Here is a 21,965-nt window from a genome sequence, read left to right on the forward strand (position 1 = left end):
TAAATCATTTCCGATCTTAACATGCCTATGTCAAGGTAGGGGGAATAAAATCCAAAAGATCTTTGAAGCAAATAGTACTTCAGCTAACTGCTACTGTTTACCATTTGTAAAACTGAACATTTAGAGAGTTCTTTCCAATTACTAGTAGAAGTTCTGTAAAAAACAAACAAAAGCAGAACTCTTGAGCTAAAATAATGCTTCCCCTAAATACAAAACAGAGAACCTCTAACTAAACTTTGTACCCAATGATAATAGCTTTCATATACCTTTTTAAATCTGTTAAAGAAAGCTTTCCTGTATTAGAAACCCAGGATTAGCTTTATTTAGCACAGTATTACTCAAAGTGGAGTCACAGACTAGTAACATCAGCCTTACTTAGGAGCTTATTTAGAAATGCAAAGTCTTATGCCCTCTACAAACCTAACTGAATTAATCCCTGGTAGTGGGGCCCACCAGAACATGTTTTAACAAGTTTCTCCAGTAATTCTTAGGGCAAGCTAAAGATTGAGAAGCAGCAGCCCTAGTTTGCACTGATAGATTCAAAGTAGCCAACACACCAAATCAATGGTCACTCTCAGATACAAGGTAACCATCATCAACACAGCACGTATGTATGTATGAGAAAATAAATACTGTGACTAGCTATAATCCCCAGAAAGTGTCCTCAGAAGACTTCTAACAGTCATTTCTACAATTTGGGGATAAATACTATTAAGGAATTTACAAATATAAGACAACATCACAAAAATAATAATTGGGTTTTTTTAAGAAGAGAACCTCAGGAGTTAGGAAACACTGAAATTACATGCAAAAATTTGTGCCCATAACTGTTTCTCCAGAAGAATAAATCCAAGATTTTATCTGATACCCAAAGAATGTGAACCAAAAGAAGTTATTTTTTAAATGAGATTTTAAAAGTTACTTTTAAAAGCTATTTTTTCTTTTTCTTTAGACAGACTATTTTGGTTGTTTTGGTAAGAGGAGAGGAAAAAAAATTACATTTTAGGGTCTTTGATGGCTTCCATTCTGCCTACAACTGGTAACTTATTAAAATGCTGGCATTTGGGGGAGCCTGGGTAGCTCAGTTGGTTAAGCGATTGCCTTCAGCTCAGGTTCATGATCATGGAGTCCTGGGATCGAGTCCCCCATCAGGCTCACTACTCGGCAGGGAGTCTGCTTCTCCCTCTGACCCTCCCCCTTCTCATGCTCTCTCTCTCTCTCAAATAAATAAATAAAATCTTTAAAAAAAAATAAAATGTTGGTATTTTAAAATTCTGTTCTCCGAACCCAGTTTATAAAAAAAATTATAGTACCCCTTTACTTGTATTTGCTATACAAATTCCATCCTTTTATTATTATTCTTATAGCAAGGAAAAAGTGGTTCTATAGCTCACAAATAAGAAGGAAAAAAATTCTACTTCCTATTAGATCTGCATAAAATTAATAACAATATAGATATAAATTTTTAAAAGAAAAAAGGTTATGATTTTAAAAACAATACAGTAAAAGCATGTTAAAATTTAGGTTCTAAAAATTCACCATCTGGTTATATGACTGTATATAATTATCAAAACTCATTTAGCTATTCTCTAAACATGGGTTAATTTCATTGTGTATAAATTATACCTTAGTAAGACCAGAAGGAAAAAATCCCTTTGACCATATTTTAATTCAGTACAATTAACAACTTTGTTTCTAATGAAACAAACATCAACAATATTGATGGTATGCCTCCTGTTTAAGACATTATACCAGAGATTGAAGATACAAAAAAGAAAGAGGGCAAGCTGTCAAGGTCCAGGGGTGAGTGGGGGAAGAGAGAAAAGTCCAACAGCAGCTGGCACAGAATAAATACCTAATAAATGCTTTTAAAATGAATGAATACATATTCATAAATAATCATAAGATAAATGTTAACAGTGACACATACAAAGTTTTGTGGCTGCATGAAGGAAAACTGCAGGTAAATGGACTAGAAGCCAACTAGTAATTAGGAGTTCATTTCAGTTAAGATGGTCACTCTATGCTATGAGCTGTGTTAAGACTGATGATTCAAAGACCTGTACCCCCGAAGCAAATAATACATTATATGCTAATTAAAAAAAAAAGAAGAAGAAGAAGAAGGTCACTCTACTACCTTACTCCAGGCAAAGCAAAGCAAAGAGCAAGATACAGAGGGATTTTCAAGAAAATAAGCACTAAAGGGGCTGGAAAAGTGGTCAAAAATTAAATATTGTAAGGTCTTATACTCTCCAGAATATGTGAACTTCATGACTATTAATGTTAGGAAGGCAAAGGATTTTAGGCCAAAAATGACCTGACCAGACATGCCTACTATAGTATCAGAAGAAAGGAAGAACTGGGGGAGTGGGGGGGTAGGGACTGCAGGTAGGATGTCAGTTATGATGCTATCACAATAATCCAACAGTTCTTCTAATGACTATTCCTTAATGCAAATAAATCTATACAAAATATATCATGAACTCAAGCGTATCTTCTAAAAATCAATTCAGTGCTCTGTCTTATCCATTGTATAGGAACAAACTGTTATACCAGCTTTCTTTTTCCTTGGAAAAATTTTAAAACACCCTTCAAAGCCTTTGTGAAATGTCATTTATAGACTACCTCCCCTTATTTCCTGTTTAAAGAACTCATTCTTACTTTCTCTGTGCTCTCATAGTCATTTGTTTACTATCTTAAGCTAGGTAAATATCATCTCTCCTACTAAATTGTGAAAATTAGAAGCAAGTACTTTATCCACAATACATAATAATGACAACCTAGAAATGATAACAGCTATAATTACTCGAGTATCTCCTAAGTAAAAATCATTTTGTTAAGCACTTTAAGTACATTTTGTAATTATCACAATGACTTTCTTTTTGAGAAAAGGAAACTGGGAGTCAGGTTAAGTAACTTGCCCAAAGTCACAGAGTAATAAATAGGTGGTGAAGCTTGGAATCAAATCCAGATTTGTCTGATTCTTCACCACCAGCTTGCTATACTTCCTACTTAGCAAACAGTAAATGCTGTTAGAAAAAGAGATATTAAATACTTATGTCTGTTAAATTAATTCTATTACATGTAGGAAAAGCCTTTCTTATACATCGTATTGAGGAATAACAACAATATTATATGGTAATTTGTTTCCATTTTTTCCAGGTGACTTCTATTGCCACCTGAAGGCTGTAAGCAAATAAGATGCAGTAATTTAAACAACCAAATCCAGATAATACTACTTTAAAAAAAATCACTTAAAATTACATGTTTAATAATGCTCTTCTTCAAGTCTTATTCCAAAAACGTCCCAATGCATCAAGATTTTTTAATACCCTCTTTCAAGATTTTATTTAGAGCCCTTTAAAATTACAAATAATGACTTGCTATTTGTAATTTGCTAGGTGACATGGAAAATACAAATAGCCCCTTCTTCTCAAGGAAATAATACAGACACAAACAAATATAATAAAAGGCAAAATAAGTGAATCATACACAGCTCAAAGTGAAAAATAATCTTTGTGAGTGGCTGTGGTGATCAGACACTCCAAAAAAGTGGGGAGCCTGCTTCCTCCTCTCTCTGCCTGCCTCTCTGCCTACTTGTGATCTCTGTCAAATAAATAAATGAAATCTTTTTAAAAAATGAGTTATGCAATAAACTTTATTCTGGGGAAGAGTAGTCAGTTTATGGGGATGGGGCCAAAAAAAAAAAAAAAAAAAAAAAAAAAGACCAGAGGGAAAGAGACCAACTGAGAGTACAGAGATGGTACAGGATAGAGATTAAAGGTACTCATCCTTAAGAGAAAATGAAGCTCCTATACATACAGAACTCAACCTATAATATGAATCCATACTGGGCAGAGATAATCGTGGCCATTCAATGGACAATACCTAAGACAGTGAAGGAGACAAGTGTACCAGGCAGATAAAAAGGAAAAGAGACCTACCAAACCCTAAGAATGGCAATGGAAGCTTTCAGTTCCTAAGAGGCTAACAATGAGTAAGAGCTCAGTGTGTGAAGTCAACGAAGATCAGGGTTGTGGCTCACTGGGAATTGGAAAAAGGATATGGAGGGAGGTGGGCTAATTGGCAATGTTCTGGAATAGAATGGATTTGAAGGTTCTGTAGGACAGGTGGGAAGCCTATGATAAATGGGAGAGGGAAAGGTGAAATGACCCTTGCTTTAATAAAACAGAAAACATTTTCCAATTTGACCTCCTACAAATTAAGGGCAGAATTAAAGCCTCATGCAGGCAACCATGTATTTGTCACAGAATGAAGAAACATTCCACACAGCAGTATATTGGGGGAAAGGATGCCTGGGGCCTGGTTTAAAGGAATGAAATATAGGTGTAGACCACTGCAATAGTAGTGAAGGAGAGTAGCAGACGGCACAAAGGGGAGTCTCAGAAAACCATAATGCACAGTGACTGATCAAGAGAACTTCATGGGCTTAAGAAACTTGGGAGAGTAAACTATTTCCAGCAGGTGTTCCACATTCACAGAAATGATGCCCTGAAAGAGTATCTGGGTGGTCATTGTGTGAATTCTGGACAGATGATAATGTTTGGCTCATCTGTGTTCTTTTTAGAATCTAGTGAGTCAAAAGTAAAAATACATATAAAGTAATTAGAAATATAGAGTTGGACCTCATGAAGACTAAGGATTAAAATTGGAAGACTTAAAGTTGAAAGGTAAAAGTGACAGTAGTTGAGTTACCAAAAAAAAAAAAAAAAAAAGGAAATGTAAAGAAGCAAGATGAGTTAAAGGAAGAAAAGGCAAAGAAACAAGAGTAGCCAAAAAGGAAGAAAAAAGATAGTGGTAACAGTTTAATAGAAGCTAAAGAGGAGACTTTCACAAGTGAGTGAGGACAACTTCAAATACTCTAAAGAAGTCATGGGAGTAGTAAGAGCAAAAAAAAAGTGAATAAACATGGTGATAAATAATCTTTAAAGGAGCACTGTTAATGGGTAGATGGGGATGATATTCAAAAGGTAGAGAGAAATGAATCACAAATAAGCTAGTAAACACTTTTTTTTTTTTTTTTAAGTAGGCTCCATGCCTAGAGTAGAGCCCAACACAGCGCTAAACTCAGGCTGAGGTCCTGAGACTGTGTCCTAAGCTGACATTAAGAATCAGACACTTGACCAAGCTAGCCACCCAGGCGCCCCATTACAAATACTCATGGTAAAAGGAAGACAAAAAATAAGGATAGTAGACAGTAGGGATAAATTTCCCTTGTCTTAAAAAAATTACCTGAAAATGTTTGTAAGTAGAAGGAATCTGGGAGAGAGAAGAATTGAAGTTGCAAGTTAAATGAATAAGATTGTATAAGAACTAGAGGAGACCACGGACAGGGTTAGCTTTGGAGAAGTGGAACATATTTGATTTCTGAGATCAATGTCTAGAATAAAAGTAACAAGAAAAACATTTGACATTTTAAAGATTATTTAAAAGGATGACTTCCAACTGAGTACTTCCTAGGAGGCCAGGTTAACAGCTAAGAGACTACAATAAAATCTCCAGAGAACTGGAGAGAAGTTTAAATAAACACTGTAGATAAAATACTACATCAAAAACGAATGATGTACTTTATGTTGGCTAACTGACTATAATAAAAATTTTGAAAACCCTACAAAAGAAGCATTAAAAATTAAAAAATAAATAAAGAAGTATTTTAAAATAAAAAGATAAGACTAGTCAAAGTTAAAAACCACAAAGTCAGAGGTGATTGAATCAAACACCGGTTGAGTAGTCTAGAACTGAGCATAAACTTCAGCAGAGGAAGATGTTCCAGTCTCATGTTGGGTTTTATGCCAAGTGAGCATGACTAAAATTGTAAAGGGTTCTAGAACAAAAACAAAGCAGCAACCAAAACAGATGACTCTGAGAGTGAGGTTGACTATAAAGTGAAATAGGTGCTACTGGTCTGGAAAAAGGAGTCAAAGTCCTAAAAACGCAAAAGGGAGTTACCCATACAAGGTAATGGGAATTGAAAAGAAATGAAAGTATGTATGATGAGATTAAAAGTGGTATTGTGGTATAAGAAAGGGGGTATAATGATGGGTGTTAAGGAGGGCATGTATTGCATGGAGCACTGGGTGTTACACAGAAACAATGTATCATGGAACAGTACATCAAAAACTAATGATGGACTGTACACAATAAAAAAATTTTTTAAAAGGGGGGGCTACAATAACTTAACGGTTGATGTGAAGCACTGGCACTGAAGAAGTACAAGTACCTGAGGTCAGGCTAATAAGGGGGAAATATCAAATGAGAGAGGTGATAAGCCATCAAGAAAGGTGGGCAAATCCTTGAAAACCATAGCTGATAAGCGACCAAAAAGTAACATAGAGGTCATTTTATGATCTGTAAGAAAATAACTTTTATACTTCAATTTCTAACTTAAAAAAAAAAAAAAAAAAGGAACCACCTCACTTTGCATAACAACGTAACTGCTCTATATCTAAACAATTTTTGGCTATTTTTAAGAAAATAAAAATCCATCCTAAGGGATGCCTCTATTAATGAGATAAAAATGAAAGCAATGTGGGCTGTGAAGGATTTCTCTACATAAAGCAAATATTAAGTACTCAAATAACCTAAGTTGAATGAATTTAAAAAAAGAATTCCAACAGTGGCCTAATGACTGGAATAGTCTCTCATTCCACTGAAGGATAGATGGTTTGATGGGTAGACGGACAGAGACAATGGCTTACAGAAAGAGAAAAAAACAGACCTAATAAAGTTCCTAACATCACCAGAAACCCTAGAGTCTCTCAAAGTAACTGCTTTGAAAAGAATAATATTCATGAGATTATATGGATTTGTTTAGTAAATATATTTAAAACACTTGATTTTCTATACTTGAAAATGACCATTTAAAAAATTCTATAGAAAAAAAATACCCATAGAGAAACCATTTCCCTAACAAACCTATCCTAATTTCTTAGTCTAACTATTCTTGCAATTTTAGTCCAAATAATTTTATGAGTTATGATGCCGGAAAAATAGTACCAGGCATTATTCTAAAAAGTTCACTATAACTAGACACTTAGTTCCTTAAAGAGAAAAACTGGCTTCTAAAAGGATAACTGTTTTGTTTTGTTTTGTTTTTTTAAGATTTTATTTATTTGAGAGAGAATGAGTGAGACAGAGTATGAAAGAGAAGGTCAGAGGGAGAAGCAGACTCCCCAAGGAGCAGGGAGCCCGATGCGGGACTCGATCCTGGAAGTCTGGGATCATAACCTGAGCCGAAGGCAGTGGCTCAACCAACTGAGCCACCCAGGAGCCCTAAAAGGATAACTGTTTTAAAACAAACTTTCTGAACTACAATTTTAATTGGTAATTACAGATGTTTAACTCATCTTACCTCATCATATGATTTACATAGGCTTTGCTACAGCTAGTGTTGTATCTGCAAAAACTACAATGGACATACGTAGGAAAGTGATTTGCAAAATCTTTTATTTCGGAACAACACTCAATGCACTTGTGAACTCCCCGACGATACCTTATGGAGATATAAAGAAAATTATAAAAATATATTTTAAGACAAAAATAATAAGGAAGGGCCTTATTAATATTGTATTAAGGACAAGATGTTTAAATGAACATGCTTAAACAGTCATAATTTGAAAATCTGTTATGGAACAACAGCTAGAGTAAGTGTAAACAATCTAACGTATGTCAGTGTTTTCCACTGGCATAAAAGGAATTAAATTAAGCAATACAAACATCACAAGACCTAAGCACAACACATAATAATATCAGTATAATAAATGAATATTATAAAAAAAAATTCCAGTACTGTCCAATAATTGTAAGAAAATACCTTTTTATTATGTGCTTGGCCTTTATGTCATAGTGATAGCATATAAATGTACAAGAGAGTTGTGTAATAGGGTAAATTTATATTAAATAAAGTTTTTATACTTAAGATTAAATTAGTGTTATATATGAGGAATAAAAGATTACCTTAAGTTCCTCAATGCTGTATTGACTTTACTTTTTTTATTGCTACTAGCCAATGTGCTTTGTTTCTTTTGCATATTAGAGATTTTTGATTTATATTTAGATTTACTTCCATTAGGCTTACTTGCATTAGGTTTACTTGTATTGGATTTAGTTGGATTAGGTTTGCTTGTGTTAGATTTTGTGGGATTTTTAGCAGTTATATTTTTAGTCCTTGGAGGTGAGAGCTGAAGGGTAGAAGTGCTTGCACTAATGGAAGGTGTAGTTGAAGATCCTGACTGAAGCGGTCCAACTGAAGCTCGAATAGTAACCTACAAAAATGGAGACAATGTTTGCTTTAGAAAATTAATCATGGCATTAGTATTGAAATATCACTGTATAACAAAAAGTTAAACATCAAGTATTTGGAAAGGGCAAATATAAACTATAACTGGATAAGTCTTTCATTTATTCTAAAATGTTCATCCCAATTAAATGAAATTAAACTTGGTATTTATTCACTTGTAATATTACATTTTTTGTATTGATATCAGTCATGTTAACAGTTATTAATATATAATTAGGAGTTAATGCAAATTATATGACTATTAAAACAACACATTCCATAGCTATTTTTACGCTCTGATATAACTCAAATAATTCAGAGATCAAAATTTAAATCTCAGAGCCCAAAAAATAATTCTAGAAAGGCCTGCATTACCCCTCAAAAACTATAAAACAAAAAGATCTAGAGTAAACATGACCTCCTCTTTCCAGGGGCTCATTAGGCAGGATTTATCTATACATAGGTTATGGGAGAGGTTATATCAATCAATTCATTATACTGATGGAGAGTTTAATAATATTTAGAATTTCCTTAAAGAGAACTAATATAAAGTTTATCATTTAGTATCCAGAAATTGTATTTTTTGGTTGGCAATAAAAAACAATTGCCTACCAACATTCTCATTGATCATTAAACTATACCTCTCCCATGTATTTGTCCTATGGAATACATGTGTTTTGGTATCACTCAAAAGCACTGGACTAGGAATCAAAAGAATTGAGTTTAAATCTCATACCATGCCTTCCTAGCCATGTGACCTTGAATAAGTAACTTTTCTTCTTTATCTATAATATGGGGCAATAACTGTCTTGCCTTCCTCACTGGGTTGCTGTATGGATTAAATAATAGAATGTATGAAAAAGCATACCAAAAGCCTTATTCTAAGGTGCTATAAAAACATTTAGTATCATTATTAATATTATTACTACTATTATTAATAAGGGAAAATATGAGAGAGGACTGCACTGCTTACATTAGTGTTCTGCATGTCTAGTCCCAGCATGGAATGAATGGACTGCAGGGAAGGATGCTGGATAGCTTCTCTTGCTCTAGGTCTTCAGAGCATGGCTTTATATTGTTTTAGTTAATTCAAATAACAGACATACCCACATTCAAAGGTAAGTACCCAAAGCCAAATATAAATGTTTTGGGGATTATTTCACTTTGGATTATCCATGCCTCTGTTTCCCTCCACTGGAGCAAATATTCAAGAGCTGACTGTATATAAAGAAGTCAGAGAAAACAGAGGTATATAAGGCAAAAAGGGAAAAGTAAATTACAATCATCAGTATGCAGTCAGACATGTTGTTTGCTCACTTAAAAAACATAATGCTATCCAGCAGCAGAACTTGCTTCTCTTAGAGTAGACTCAGTAATAACTGCAATAAATATTTTAGAACCTATGGCACTCAAGGCACTATACCAGATGCTGAGGACACAAAGATAAAATATGAGTCCCGATCTCAAGCATCTTATAGTTTAGCAGATAAAACCAACATATACACTGCCAACTGGAATAGCTCAAACACAGCCTATATAATATTGACAAAACCCACTGACCCAGGGAATAGTTAATCTAGTTGCACTTCTTATAAAGGAGTATCACTTTAGCACAGCACACACCACTGACCATAAAACAATGGTCAGAAGGTTATTTTTTCTAGATATAGGAATGACAAAACCTAAAATTAAAGGTTTACTAAAAATCAGGCATCATTTTTTAAAGTGTTGTATTCAATAAATAAAAGAAGGCAGGAGTTAATTTCTATTATCACACAAAATGTTAAAATACAACACATTTAAACTCACTTTTGTTCCAGGAGGCAACCCTTCCAGTTGTTTAGGTTTTATAAATGTTCTATGATGTTGAGTCTTATGATCCATTTTCTCTTTGCATGTCAAAAACTGCAGTCTGCATTTTGTACAACGATGTATTCCTTTTTTCTGTTTAAAACAGAAAAAGGGAGGAAAAATAATTTCTACAACCACAAATATTGTGTCCTTAAACTGCTCTGATTTCATTTTAATGATACCTAAATAATTTTAAAACTAGTACTTTATATCACACATATAAATAACAGCAAAATATTATTTCATTTTTTACATACTCTGCATTAGTATTTGGGTTTCAAAAATGTCTATTCCTATACGGAAACTGAACATAAAAGTTGTATCTGTAGGTTCTTTTTTTTTTAAATTTTATTTTATTTTTTCAGTGTTCCAAGATTCATTTTATCTGTAGGTTCTAATGAAAGTTCTCTCAACAGTGGTGTGAAACCTCATCTAATTGTCACTTTGAAATGTTTAGACACATGATATGGTTAAAAAGAGCTATACGACATTTTTATCCTGGAAAAAAGTAAATTCTTTTTAATTTTTGCTATTTCCAGTTGGTTGACAACCTGGTAAAATAAATTCAAATATTTAACCAGACATTTCAAAAAAGGTTGTTAGAGAAATGGTTGTATAAAGCAGTGCTGTCTAATGTAACTTTCTGCAATGATGAAAATGTTCTACAGCTACACTGTCCAATATGGTAGCCTCTAGCCACATAGGTTATTGAGCACCTGAAATGTGCTAAGTGCAACACAGGAACGGATTTTTTTATTTTATTTGACTTTAAGTAATTTTAACTTCACTAGCCACATGAACATTGAACAGTGTTGATATGAAGACATAAATCAAACAACTACTGCTAATCTATTTACTGATTAAGATCCCTTGTGTGAGTCCCTCTTTAAACTCAATCCTGCTATTATTCTATAGCTGGGAAACAAGATTCAAGAAAAATCTAAATCATTCCCCAATAACTAGTCACTGGCACTGCCGACTCCTGACCCAGTTTTCTTTCTACTATATGATAGCATCTACAATCTTATTCATACGCGCTCATTAAGAAATGATATATGTATGTACATATATATATATACACATACTTAAACAATACATAAATACAAAAGAATGTTTTCTCAAAAGTTACATTCTGCCAAATACATCACTACTTCCATTTAAATACACTCAATCATTTATAAAATTCGAACAAGGTAATATACTGAGAAGTACCTGGCACAGTTACTAGCATATAGCAGGCATTTCATAAATCAAAGCTCTTTACAAAATTCAAAGCAATGTATAAATATAATGGGTTTATATTACTATTCTAGTTGCATCTTAAGACTATTTTAGAAGTGTGGTGCATTGGATTGTATCATAGATACAGGCAATTTTTAAAAATTCACTTATATGTGCTGAGGGAATAGGCAGAAAAAGAGAAAACTCGGCTAAGAAACAGATACTAAGGCACAGGACAGAAAGAAAGTTCTCCAGAATCCAATTCCCAGAAAGCTTTTCTCTATCTATAATCACTCCCCAGGTTACCTCATCCAGTTTCATGGCTTTAAATACGATCTATCCATCTGTCTACTTGACATCACTACCTAAGCACGAATATCAACAGGTACAAAATTGAATTCTGGATTTTCTCCCTATCTCCCTGTCCCCCCAAATCTGTTTTCTCAGTTTTCCTCCTATGACAGTATATGAAAATTCCATCCTTGCAGCTGCTTCAGACAAACATTTGGTAGCTCACCCCATATCCAACCTATTAATAAAACCTGTCAGCTCTACCTTTGGGAACTTTCATAATCTTTCTACTCCTCATTACCTACTACTGCTGCCATACTGGTCCAAGCCACTCACTTGGACTCCTATATTCTTCCTGTCATGTTTTTTCCTCCATGTGGTCTATTCTCCCCATAGGTGCCAATGATCTTAAAACAAGGCAGATTGTTCAGACACTTAAATGCTCTGATAGTTTTCTAAAGCCCTGTTCCTGGTTTACAAGGCTCTGCATAATCTGGCCTATACTTTATCACTACAAGCTTATCTCCTACTAGTTTTCCTCTTATTAGTTTACTCTGCTCTAGCCACAACTGGTCTCTTCGCTGTTCTTTGAGTGCCCCATGTATATATTTACTTCAATGCCTACAGAATATTTCTCTTCCTAGATTTCCACATGGCTTATTCCTTATTTCCTTCAGAGAGGCTCCTGTTTTATCACACCACATACATAAACAAGCAACCGTTTCTCCACTCCCAACACCTCCCTGGTACTTTCTACCCTCCACATTTTCCTTCCACAGTACTATTACCAGCTAGCAAGCATATACATTCAAACATAAGTCCACATATATTTATCTTCCTCTACTATAATTCAAATTCCAGAAGGCACAAACTTTGTTTTATTTACTGCTAATATAATAGCCAAAACAGCCCCTGGCACACAGTAAGGCACACAATAAATATTTGTTAAATAACTGGACTGTGAGGCAGAAAGCAAGAGACTGATAAAGTACAAATGAGAAGCAGGTACAATTTAACTAGTTCAAAACGTCTGCCATTCCATTCAATGAACATTTGTCCAGTCACGAGATAGACTAATTAATCCTCTATTCTCTTAGTTGGACCTAAGTCTTACACATGTCTCTTGTGTATGAATGCATTTCAAAGCAATAAAAGTAATAAACAGTACATTTTAAAATAACATCATGTTCAGTCAATGAAACAGTGATCTGTTCCAAGGCTAGGGACTAATGATCTGTTTTGTACTTTTCTGATACATATACCACACTGTCTGGGAGACTCGAGGGATTTAAGAGTTAATTCTGACTATATGTAATTTTTGCCCTTAGACCTAATGTCAATGTGAAATCTGGGTCTGTGATAAAGCAGTAAAAGCCTGGGCTCTGAAGTCAAATTTTAATTCTGCTTTTTATTAGGTAGTAGGACACTGAGCAGGCTGCTTTCTCTAAAACTCTGACTCACCTAAAAGTTAGAAATAATAGTACACATATGGTGATTGTGAAGATGATAATGCTTGTAAAGCACCTGCTGCTGCCATAAGGTAAGTAACTTCATATGTTAACTGCTTAACATTCTTACTAAAGATCTAATGAACATATCTTACACATCTGAAATCACTTTTATTCTTTCTTAAAAGTCATACAAGGATTGTTAACTCTAAAATCACCTGAGACTTAATACAGCTTTTTTTTTTAAGATTATTTATTTATTCATATGACAGACAGAGATCACAGGTAGGCAGAGAGGCAGGCAGAGAGGCAGGCAGAGAGAGAGGAGGAAGCAGGCTCCCCGCCGAGCAGAGAGCCCGACGTAGCGCTCGATTCCAGGACCCTGGGATCATGACCCGAGCTGAAGGCAGAGGCTTTAACCCACTGAGCCCTTAATACAGCTTCTTAAAAGAAAGTTACAAAGTTTTTGAAGACAATAAAATGAGCCATAGAACCAACAATTCTTATTGTCTAATATCGCACTAATGATGTAATCTCAACCACAAGTTTATAGTCCTACTCAGCTATGATGTTCCAGTCTTCAAAAATAATTATGCAAATTGTAAGTATCTTGAAGGATGCTGATGATCCTTATTAATAGATTCCCCTCCCTTTACTCTAACTGCTTACCTTCCTAAATATTCCATATAAAAAAAAAGAAAAACTGGCAACAATGGCAAGACAAGACATAAAATTCAGTGTATAAAAACCTTATAAATCACATAGCCCACATAGTGGGTCCACACATCTCTCTCATAATTATCATTCTTCCCATTTCTACATCTCACTCTGGAGCTTAGGAAAGCATGTGGGGGAAATTATGATAAAAGATCCATAATGAAACAGCACTACCATTTCATATCTCATTCTCGCATTCAAATTTAAGCCCAAAGATGAAATAAAGAGTACCAAGAATAGGGTTTCCAGAACTCTATTCCTCAAAAAATGTTAATACATATTATGCAAATAAAGGGCTCAGGGAACTAATAAGCACTATACCTGTTGCTTGGAGATTTACAATATTCATTAGCTTAATATTAAAAGCTCTGAGAAGTCCTGTTTTAAAAAACAGACAAGCAAAACTGTTTGATATTGTAAGTATTTACCAAATTTCTTTCTTTTCTAGTAACCATTTGGGGGGAAACATCTATTAACACCTGATGGAACACTGTTGGGGAAACCTAGAATAGAAAGATTTTGCCAGAACTTCTCAAAGATGAGTATCATCCCAACATCTCATCACAACATAGGAGATACTAAATTCACTTGGATAAAGAGGATAAAATTGTATTAAAAAATTCACTTGGATAATTATATTTTATAAATGTATATATACATATACATTTTACACACCCACAATGGGATATTAGTTATAAAAAAGAATGAAATCCTGCCATTTGTAATGACACAGAGAGAACTATAGAGTATTATGCTAACTGAAATAAGTCAGAGAAAGACAATTACTATATGATTCACTCATATGTAGAATTTAAGAAACAAAACAAGCAAACATAGAGGGGGTGGGGGGAAAGAGAGGCAAACCAAGAATCAGACCCCTAACTGTAGAGAACAAACTGATGGTTACAGGAGGGGAGGTGCCCAGGAGGATGGGTTAGATAGCAATGGGGATAAAGGAGAGCACTTGTAATGAACACTGGGTATTTTATATAAGTGTTGAGTCACAAAATTCTACACTGAAAACTAATATTACACTTTATGTTAACTAACTGGAATTTAAATAAAAATGTAAAAAAAATTTCACTTGGAAATTCTACTTTTATGATCTTTCCAAGTTAAAAACCACAACCTGATTTCATGATAATCAAATGATTAGAACTGAAAGCAAAGTGAGCACCAATCAGAATGCCAATTTCATCAATAATAAAAAAATGCAATGAGCTGATTAGGGAGGAGGCAAAACTTGATTACATGATCAGATTCAGTAAATCCAGTGACTTCTGATTTTGGCAAAGACAATGTTGTTGAGGGGTGCCTGGGTGGCTCAGTTGGTTAAGCAGCTGCCTTCGGCTTAGGTCATGACCCCAGGTTCCTGGGATTGAACCCCACATGGGGCTCCCTGCTCATCAGAGAGCCTGCTTCTCCCTCTCCCTCTGCCTGCCACTCTGCCTACTTGTGCTCTTTCTCTCTCGCTCTGAAAAAATAAATAAAATCTTTAAAAAACAAAACAAAACACTGTTGTTGCTCTTTCAAGCACACTTAAGAATAGGATCAGTGGTACATAAAAGTTTTCAGCCCAAACAAAGGATGGTTTAATTGTTCCTGGAAAAGAACAGTAAACATAACATCAGAATTCAAGAGAAGGGTGTTAAGTGCTAATACTGGTGCAGTATAATAATATAATGTAAGCGCAAAAATTTATATAGCAAAACTAGCAGAATTCATCCACAAGACAGGTGATGACCTAAATACAGTTCTTTGGCAGAGTTCATATACCAAGCAGTAAGTGTCATTACTGTTTCCTTTATTACTGGTAGCTATAAAAGACCACGTCTGGTCAAAGATAACAACATTTATTCTCATCATAAAGGAGATAATAAATGGAAATTAGGTTGGAAGGAAAATAAGATTATGAGTCCTCAATCTTTTCTTATTAGTTCAAGCTCACATTTACCCTGATAACTACCTTTAAAATCATTCCCATGCCCACTCTTGGACCCTGAAATATCCAATTTTATGGGTATTCCACTCATCTGCCCTTTTCCCCTTCAATCCTCGGTTTCCAGTTTCTAGCTATCTTTCAAAATTTTCACTTGTGAGCCACAACATCACCAGAAAGGAAGCAAGTAAAAGAAGTGGAAGTTTTATAAGTAATTCAGCATAAATTCCAAATTATGTCATTTGGAAAATTTTGCTTCCTTTGCAGAACAAATCTAACTAATGTCCTAAGTAATAATCATTTTGCTAAAACAACATGAACAAATAAGAACTGGTAAATCTCACCTGATGCTTCATATAATGATGCATGTAGGGTGTTGCAATTTTAATAACTTTGAGGCAAAATGGACATAGCAAGTTCTTAGTGTTTTCGTGGGATGTTCTAAAATGAGTTTCTACATCAGAAAATGATGATGATCTGTAATTGCAAACCTACAAATAAAGAAAGTTTAGTTTAACTTGAAAATGTATGATATGCAATTACAAAGTAACAATGATAACGTCATTTGTTTAGAAGAACATCAACTATTTCTCATTCAGTTCTGATACCTACATAACCAAGAATCTCATTAATGTAAGCACCAAAAGATAATCTTTGAGACAGAAAAGTTATCTGTCAAAGTTTAGGGATACTTCCCAAAACATAACTAGGCTCCCTTCTTTTTATCAGATCTTTCTATTTACCACCCCCATCTTAACTTGAATTTTCATGCTTTAACACCTCTTGTTCTGTAAAGTTTTCTTTCTTTCGTCATAAAACAGCACCCTCCTTTAGATTATAAGCTGCTTCCAAGCTATGGCATTGCAATGTATTTTTATCTTCTTTTTCTATTTCTTCTTCAAATTCTGAAAAAATGCTAATCCCACAGCAATTGGTAGGGTTCTCTGTAACGAAAAGCATTTCGTACTTCCCTTGTATGCCTACATTCTCCTCTACATGGTAAAATAAGTCCCTATTCTTGTCTTACTGCCACAGGGCTTTTCTTTGTCCAATCACGAGTAAGTATAAAATGGCCTATGGGTCAATTTCAACTCTCTGCTGATCCCACAGATAATACATGAGGTATGCCAAAGGTTTTTTTTTTTTTTATTAATAAATAGTTTACAAGAGGAATTTTAATTTTAGTAACCAATTTTATCTAAATGGTTAGGAAAATAAAAGAATATATTTCATGGCTCTTGAAAATTATGTGAAATTCAGATTCCAGTGTCCATAGATATTTTTTTTAATTCTTATTGTGTTTTGTTAGACACCATACAGTATATCATTAGTGCATAGATAGAGTTTAAATAAATAAACACAGCTGGATCACATCTATTTACTTGTTGTCTATGGCAGCCTTTGTGCTACAATGTTACAGCTGATTGTTGCAACACAGACTATATGACCCTCAAAGCCTGAGGAGCTTTAAATCTGGTGATTTACAGAAAAAATTTGCTGGCCTCTGGGTCCCAGTAGGTTTAAATCTGAAAATCAAGACAACAGAAACAAACAAACACTAAGTAAACAATAAAATATGTGTATACCTGACAAATATATGGCATTTCCCCAGGCTTATGATTGTCCTTCATATGTTGTAAAAGAATATGCTCCGTTTCAAATGATAATTCACAGATTTTGCAAATGGCTAAAAGTGAGGAGGAGAAAGACATTACACCATTTTAAGATACAGATACAGACATACACACACACACACAAATATCAAAGTATTTTATATAACTGAAACTATATGTCACTTACACCTCAATAAAAAAAAAGTATCTTCACCAGGCAAACAAAACAGATATATATATATATATATATATATTCATTTTATATATCTATATCAACAAAAATAACAATAGTATTGGTGGTGATAAACAACAGTTACACAGTTTTTAACTGTATGCCTAACACAGTTCTAAGAACTTAACTTACATTAACTTATTTAATTCCCATAACAGCATTATGAAGCAGATATTTCTATTATCCCCACTATTCAAATATTAAGTAACTTGCCTGAGATCACATAGCTGTATTAAGAGGCAGACCTGGGATTTGAACTCAAGCTATCTAGCTCCAAAATATGCGATTTTTAACTATGACTGTAGTTACTTTCCTTACTCAAGTTTAAAAGAAGAGCATTAATTTCCTATTTGAAAATAATGATCTGAAGTTTTTAATTTAGTTCCCCACCTATAATGCACAGGTTATTTACTTTAATGAATTATTTATAAGAGGGACTTTAATTTTAATGACTTGTTTTAAAAATTTAGATAAGTTAAAACTTTTCCAATTTTGTCCCCCAAAATTCCAAAGTCTTTTTCTTAGTCTTATGTTTCTTTTTTTTTTTTTTTTTTAAAGATTTTATTTATTTATTTGTCAGAGAGAGAGCGAGCGAGCACAGGCAGACAGAGACAGAGGGAGAAGCAGGCTCCCTGCTGAGCAAGGAGCCCAATGTGGGACTCGATCCCAGGATCACTGGGATCATGACCTGAGCCGAAGGCAGCTGCTTAACCAACTGAGCCACCCAGGCGTCCCTTAGTCTTATGTTTCTAACAAGATTCTTTCTCAGAGTTTACATTATCAAAATTGATAATATCCAATACTTAAGTAGAAGTGTAACTTACTAGAAAATTCATGGGGTGTATGTGTGCTTTCAATGTGACACTGCAGTTGAAATGGTGTGGGAAACTGACGATAGCAGTGCTGGCAGGTGGTGTGGTTTTCCCAGCTCTCACTGCTCTGCTTCTCAAGTTCCAAATGGTGTTTCATGTGGTTCATAAACCTATAAATGATTGCCAACAGGTGCAAAAGCTCAGATTTAAAAACAAAAATCTAACAAATAAGTATCTGAGTCTAAATCTTAAAACTATAGATATATTATTCAAAATAAAATCTCAAAAGCCTTAAAATCCTCTAGAAAACCATGTGTTTTAAATAATCACTTTCAATTAAGTGGCTAAATATAAACATCTTTGCTTTAAAAGAATTCATCAATGTAATTAACCTGAAATATCACTAATTTGTTCAAATTCTTAATCATTTCAGATTATTAAAATGTCTTTTAAAGATAAAAAAAAAAAAAACAGGGTATTTTCCCATACATGAATACTATTTACATTTTTAAATAAAATACTTCAAAGGAAGGAAACCCTACCACCAAAAGCAGCTACAATCATAAGAGAAATCTTTTAGGGCCATGAAGATATACAATAGATTCCAGCTGTTTAAAAGACAAATTACTGGTATTTTTACTTGTGTCTTGGTTTCTAAATGCCTGTAATAGCAATTTTAATGCCTACAATTACAAGAACCTTTTGTTTTATTTAATGATACTGGTTTACTGTTAGCACAGACTGTTCATTTTAACTTGCAGACTGTGCCCTTTGTAGGCAATGTCCATTTTTCAGTTTTACATTCTGCTATTTCAGCTTCCTTAAAAGGCTTCTTATGAGCAGGAACTATGACCTTCAACAGCAAAGAGTGCAATATAAATGGGAATACCTATTTAAACGAGCTTACTGAAGCTTTTTGCTGAATTTGAAAGTAAAGTTGTAACAATTTTTAGTCTGGGTCAACTATTAACAATTATTCACTTTAGCCCAGAAAGGAAAGAATCTTGAAAGTAAGTGATAATGTCATCAATCTGGATAGCAGTCACCATGAAGGCTATAACGTTTATCTATCTTTCACACCTCCACAGTAGTACTTCTCTTGAACAGGTTATGGCACACTTTGAAATATCTTTTTGTCCTCCCTTGGTTTTAACACCAGTTCTACAAACACCTACAGAAAATCTTAGTATTGGCTAAATATTTATATAGAGAAAAAAGGTCACGAGCCATTAAACTTTCAGCTCACAACTTTAAGCAATTAAAGTGTATCTATATAAAATAATCTCTTAACTAGCAAGCTTTCTCACAATTACATGGGCCCACATTGGGAACGTAAGCTACTTAAACCAACAGATGGAAATGAAGGAAACATAAAAGCAAACTTCTTAAAATGATGTTCACAGAATAAAATCAACCTAACTGTTTCAGGTGATATTCAATGTAGGAGGAAAAAAAATATCATACCACAATATGCTGACAAGGCAGAGAGTAAAAATCTATAGCTATCAGTTTTCTACCATTCTATACAAACACCAATTTGTCTTTCCAGTTTTTACTGTTTAACATATATAACTTCTTTGGTTACAAAGTACTTACCATTTACCATTAATTTACCATTGAGATTATGTTTCCTAAACATTTCAAAAATGCTCAATTCCAAGATGTTATAAATGCTGTTTGCTTTAAATTTTGAAATATTCAGGTACTCTAGAAATATATAACTACTCTTCTAAAATAATAACAAAAAAGGAATTTAATTTTCATATGTTTAATATTAAGTGGGCTAGTCTCAAAGGAAAAGCCAAAAGCTATTGCTGAAATAACTTCTAATATATACATATTTAAATATAACAAGGAACTAAGTCAGTGAAACATATTTCTATGCTATCACCATATTTACTAACATGATTTTTCTGGTGTATTTTACTATGAATATGGAAAAAGGTGACATAGAGTTCCATTGTAGTATTATTTCAGTGTTATATCACAAAGTACAATATCCCTTCTGTTAAATTATTTAACTATGGATGGCTGTTAAAGTTTAAAGGAGATAAAGAAATATGAGGGCTCATATGAAATAACATGTGAAACAATTTGGAAACTATAAAGCACTACCATGAACAAAGCTTTAATAATTGTTATAGGAGTATATAACAATGTATTTCAGGGTTTTTCTATATGCTTCTTTTTGGACCCAATAACTCACAAGAAAATGAAATAAATACTGCATCCAGAAGTACCCTACAGGTACCTAAGAATGCTATTTACAAAGTTAACAAAGACAAACATAAAAAGGCATACATATGTATGTTTCCACAAACATACACACTCATCTAAGGGCAGTATAATGGTGTCTGCAACTTACTCTGAAAGGCATAAGAAAAAACTAGCTTAGAGGAAGAATGAACAGATATATGATAAAGCAAGGAGAGTAAAATGGTAATGGCAGAATCTAGGTGATAAGCATACAAGTTATCTGCTGTAAAATTTTTTAAACTTTGCTGCATGTCTGAACATTTTTATTATAAAATGATATAAAAACAATCTTACCTAATATAAATGTCAAGCTACATAACTACTGAAAAATATCAATCAGTATGTCTTGTTACCTTGTTCTTGTTGCACACTCACTTATAGGATAACAGTTACTAATATGCCATATAACTCAAAGATCAAAAAGTAAAGTTCCTAAAATTTAAAGCATACATGTATAAAATTCAAAATTCCACTGGAAATTAAATTTCTAATTTTTAATGGGGTTAAATTTTAAAATCAAAGCAGACCTGTTTCTAGAACTGGTACTTCTCTAAAGATCACTTTTCCTGCAAGGGAAATGTTCTAAAAATTATAAATCTGAATTAAAAGACTTGAGCATTAAATAAGATTAGTATGGAGGAGGTAAAACTGGAAATACTAAAGTGGTTCTTCTTGTGAAGAGAAATAAAATTCAAACGCAGCTAAAAATGAAATAATCTCATGAAAATTCCTAAAACAGTGATAAAATAGAGGAAAAGTTAATTTCCCCTTATTTGAAATGAAGTTTGTCCTTTCTTAAGTTATCTTAAACAAATACAACTAAGTAAGTCCAGGCATCAACTCTAAATTACAAGAAAGAACAAAAGCTTTTCAACAGGACAATCTGCCTTTGTCCTTAGTAGAAAGAATTAAAATTGTTTATCTAGAATGACACAGAAAAATATAAGATAAAGATAAAACATTTATATCTATGGCATTCCAATTTTCAAAGAGAAATGAAAGTAAGTATTTACATACCTAATATTATTTTTAAGAATTTTCAAGCAACTGAAGCATTTAAAAGTTGTGTGAGTCTTCTGTTCTTCCTGGGCATCTCCTTCATGTTTTCCATAATAAAAGTCATTAACTAACATGATCAATTTTCCTTTCTCTGAATCAACAGTCTTGTTTTTATTTGCTGTACTTGAAAATTCTGTTTTAGCCAGTCCTAAAAAGTTATTTATCATGTCTGGACAACAGTACTGAAAGAGAAAAAAAAGTTCTTTTATTTATCCCTTAAAAAAATT

The 21,965-nt window shown here is 33.6% G+C and overlaps 1 protein-coding gene across 11 annotated transcripts in view; it reads right to left on the reverse strand.

Annotated features, from left to right (window-relative positions):
* Positions 1 to 21,965, reverse strand: part of ZNF280D (zinc finger protein 280D) — a 132,796-nt gene that overhangs the window by 53,218 nt on the left and 57,613 nt on the right. For all 11 annotated transcript variants that reach the window (XM_047736404.1, XM_047736403.1, XM_047736401.1 and 8 more), the window contains 7 exons: positions 21,697 to 21,920; positions 18,436 to 18,593; positions 17,353 to 17,453; positions 16,111 to 16,257; positions 10,109 to 10,243; positions 7,978 to 8,285; positions 7,373 to 7,513 (listed from right to left, as the gene is read on the reverse strand). In XM_047736404.1, the coding sequence (XP_047592360.1) occupies positions 7,373 to 7,513; positions 7,978 to 8,285; positions 10,109 to 10,243; positions 16,111 to 16,257; positions 17,353 to 17,453; positions 18,436 to 18,593; positions 21,697 to 21,920 (1,214 nt within the window). The remainder of the gene's footprint in view (positions 1 to 7,372; positions 7,514 to 7,977; positions 8,286 to 10,108; positions 10,244 to 16,110; positions 16,258 to 17,352; positions 17,454 to 18,435; positions 18,594 to 21,696; positions 21,921 to 21,965) is intronic.

This window comes from Lutra lutra, chromosome 7 (genome assembly GCF_902655055.1).
Source record: "Lutra lutra chromosome 7, mLutLut1.2, whole genome shotgun sequence".
In the NCBI taxonomy this organism is placed as follows: domain Eukaryota; kingdom Metazoa; phylum Chordata; class Mammalia; order Carnivora; family Mustelidae; genus Lutra; species Lutra lutra.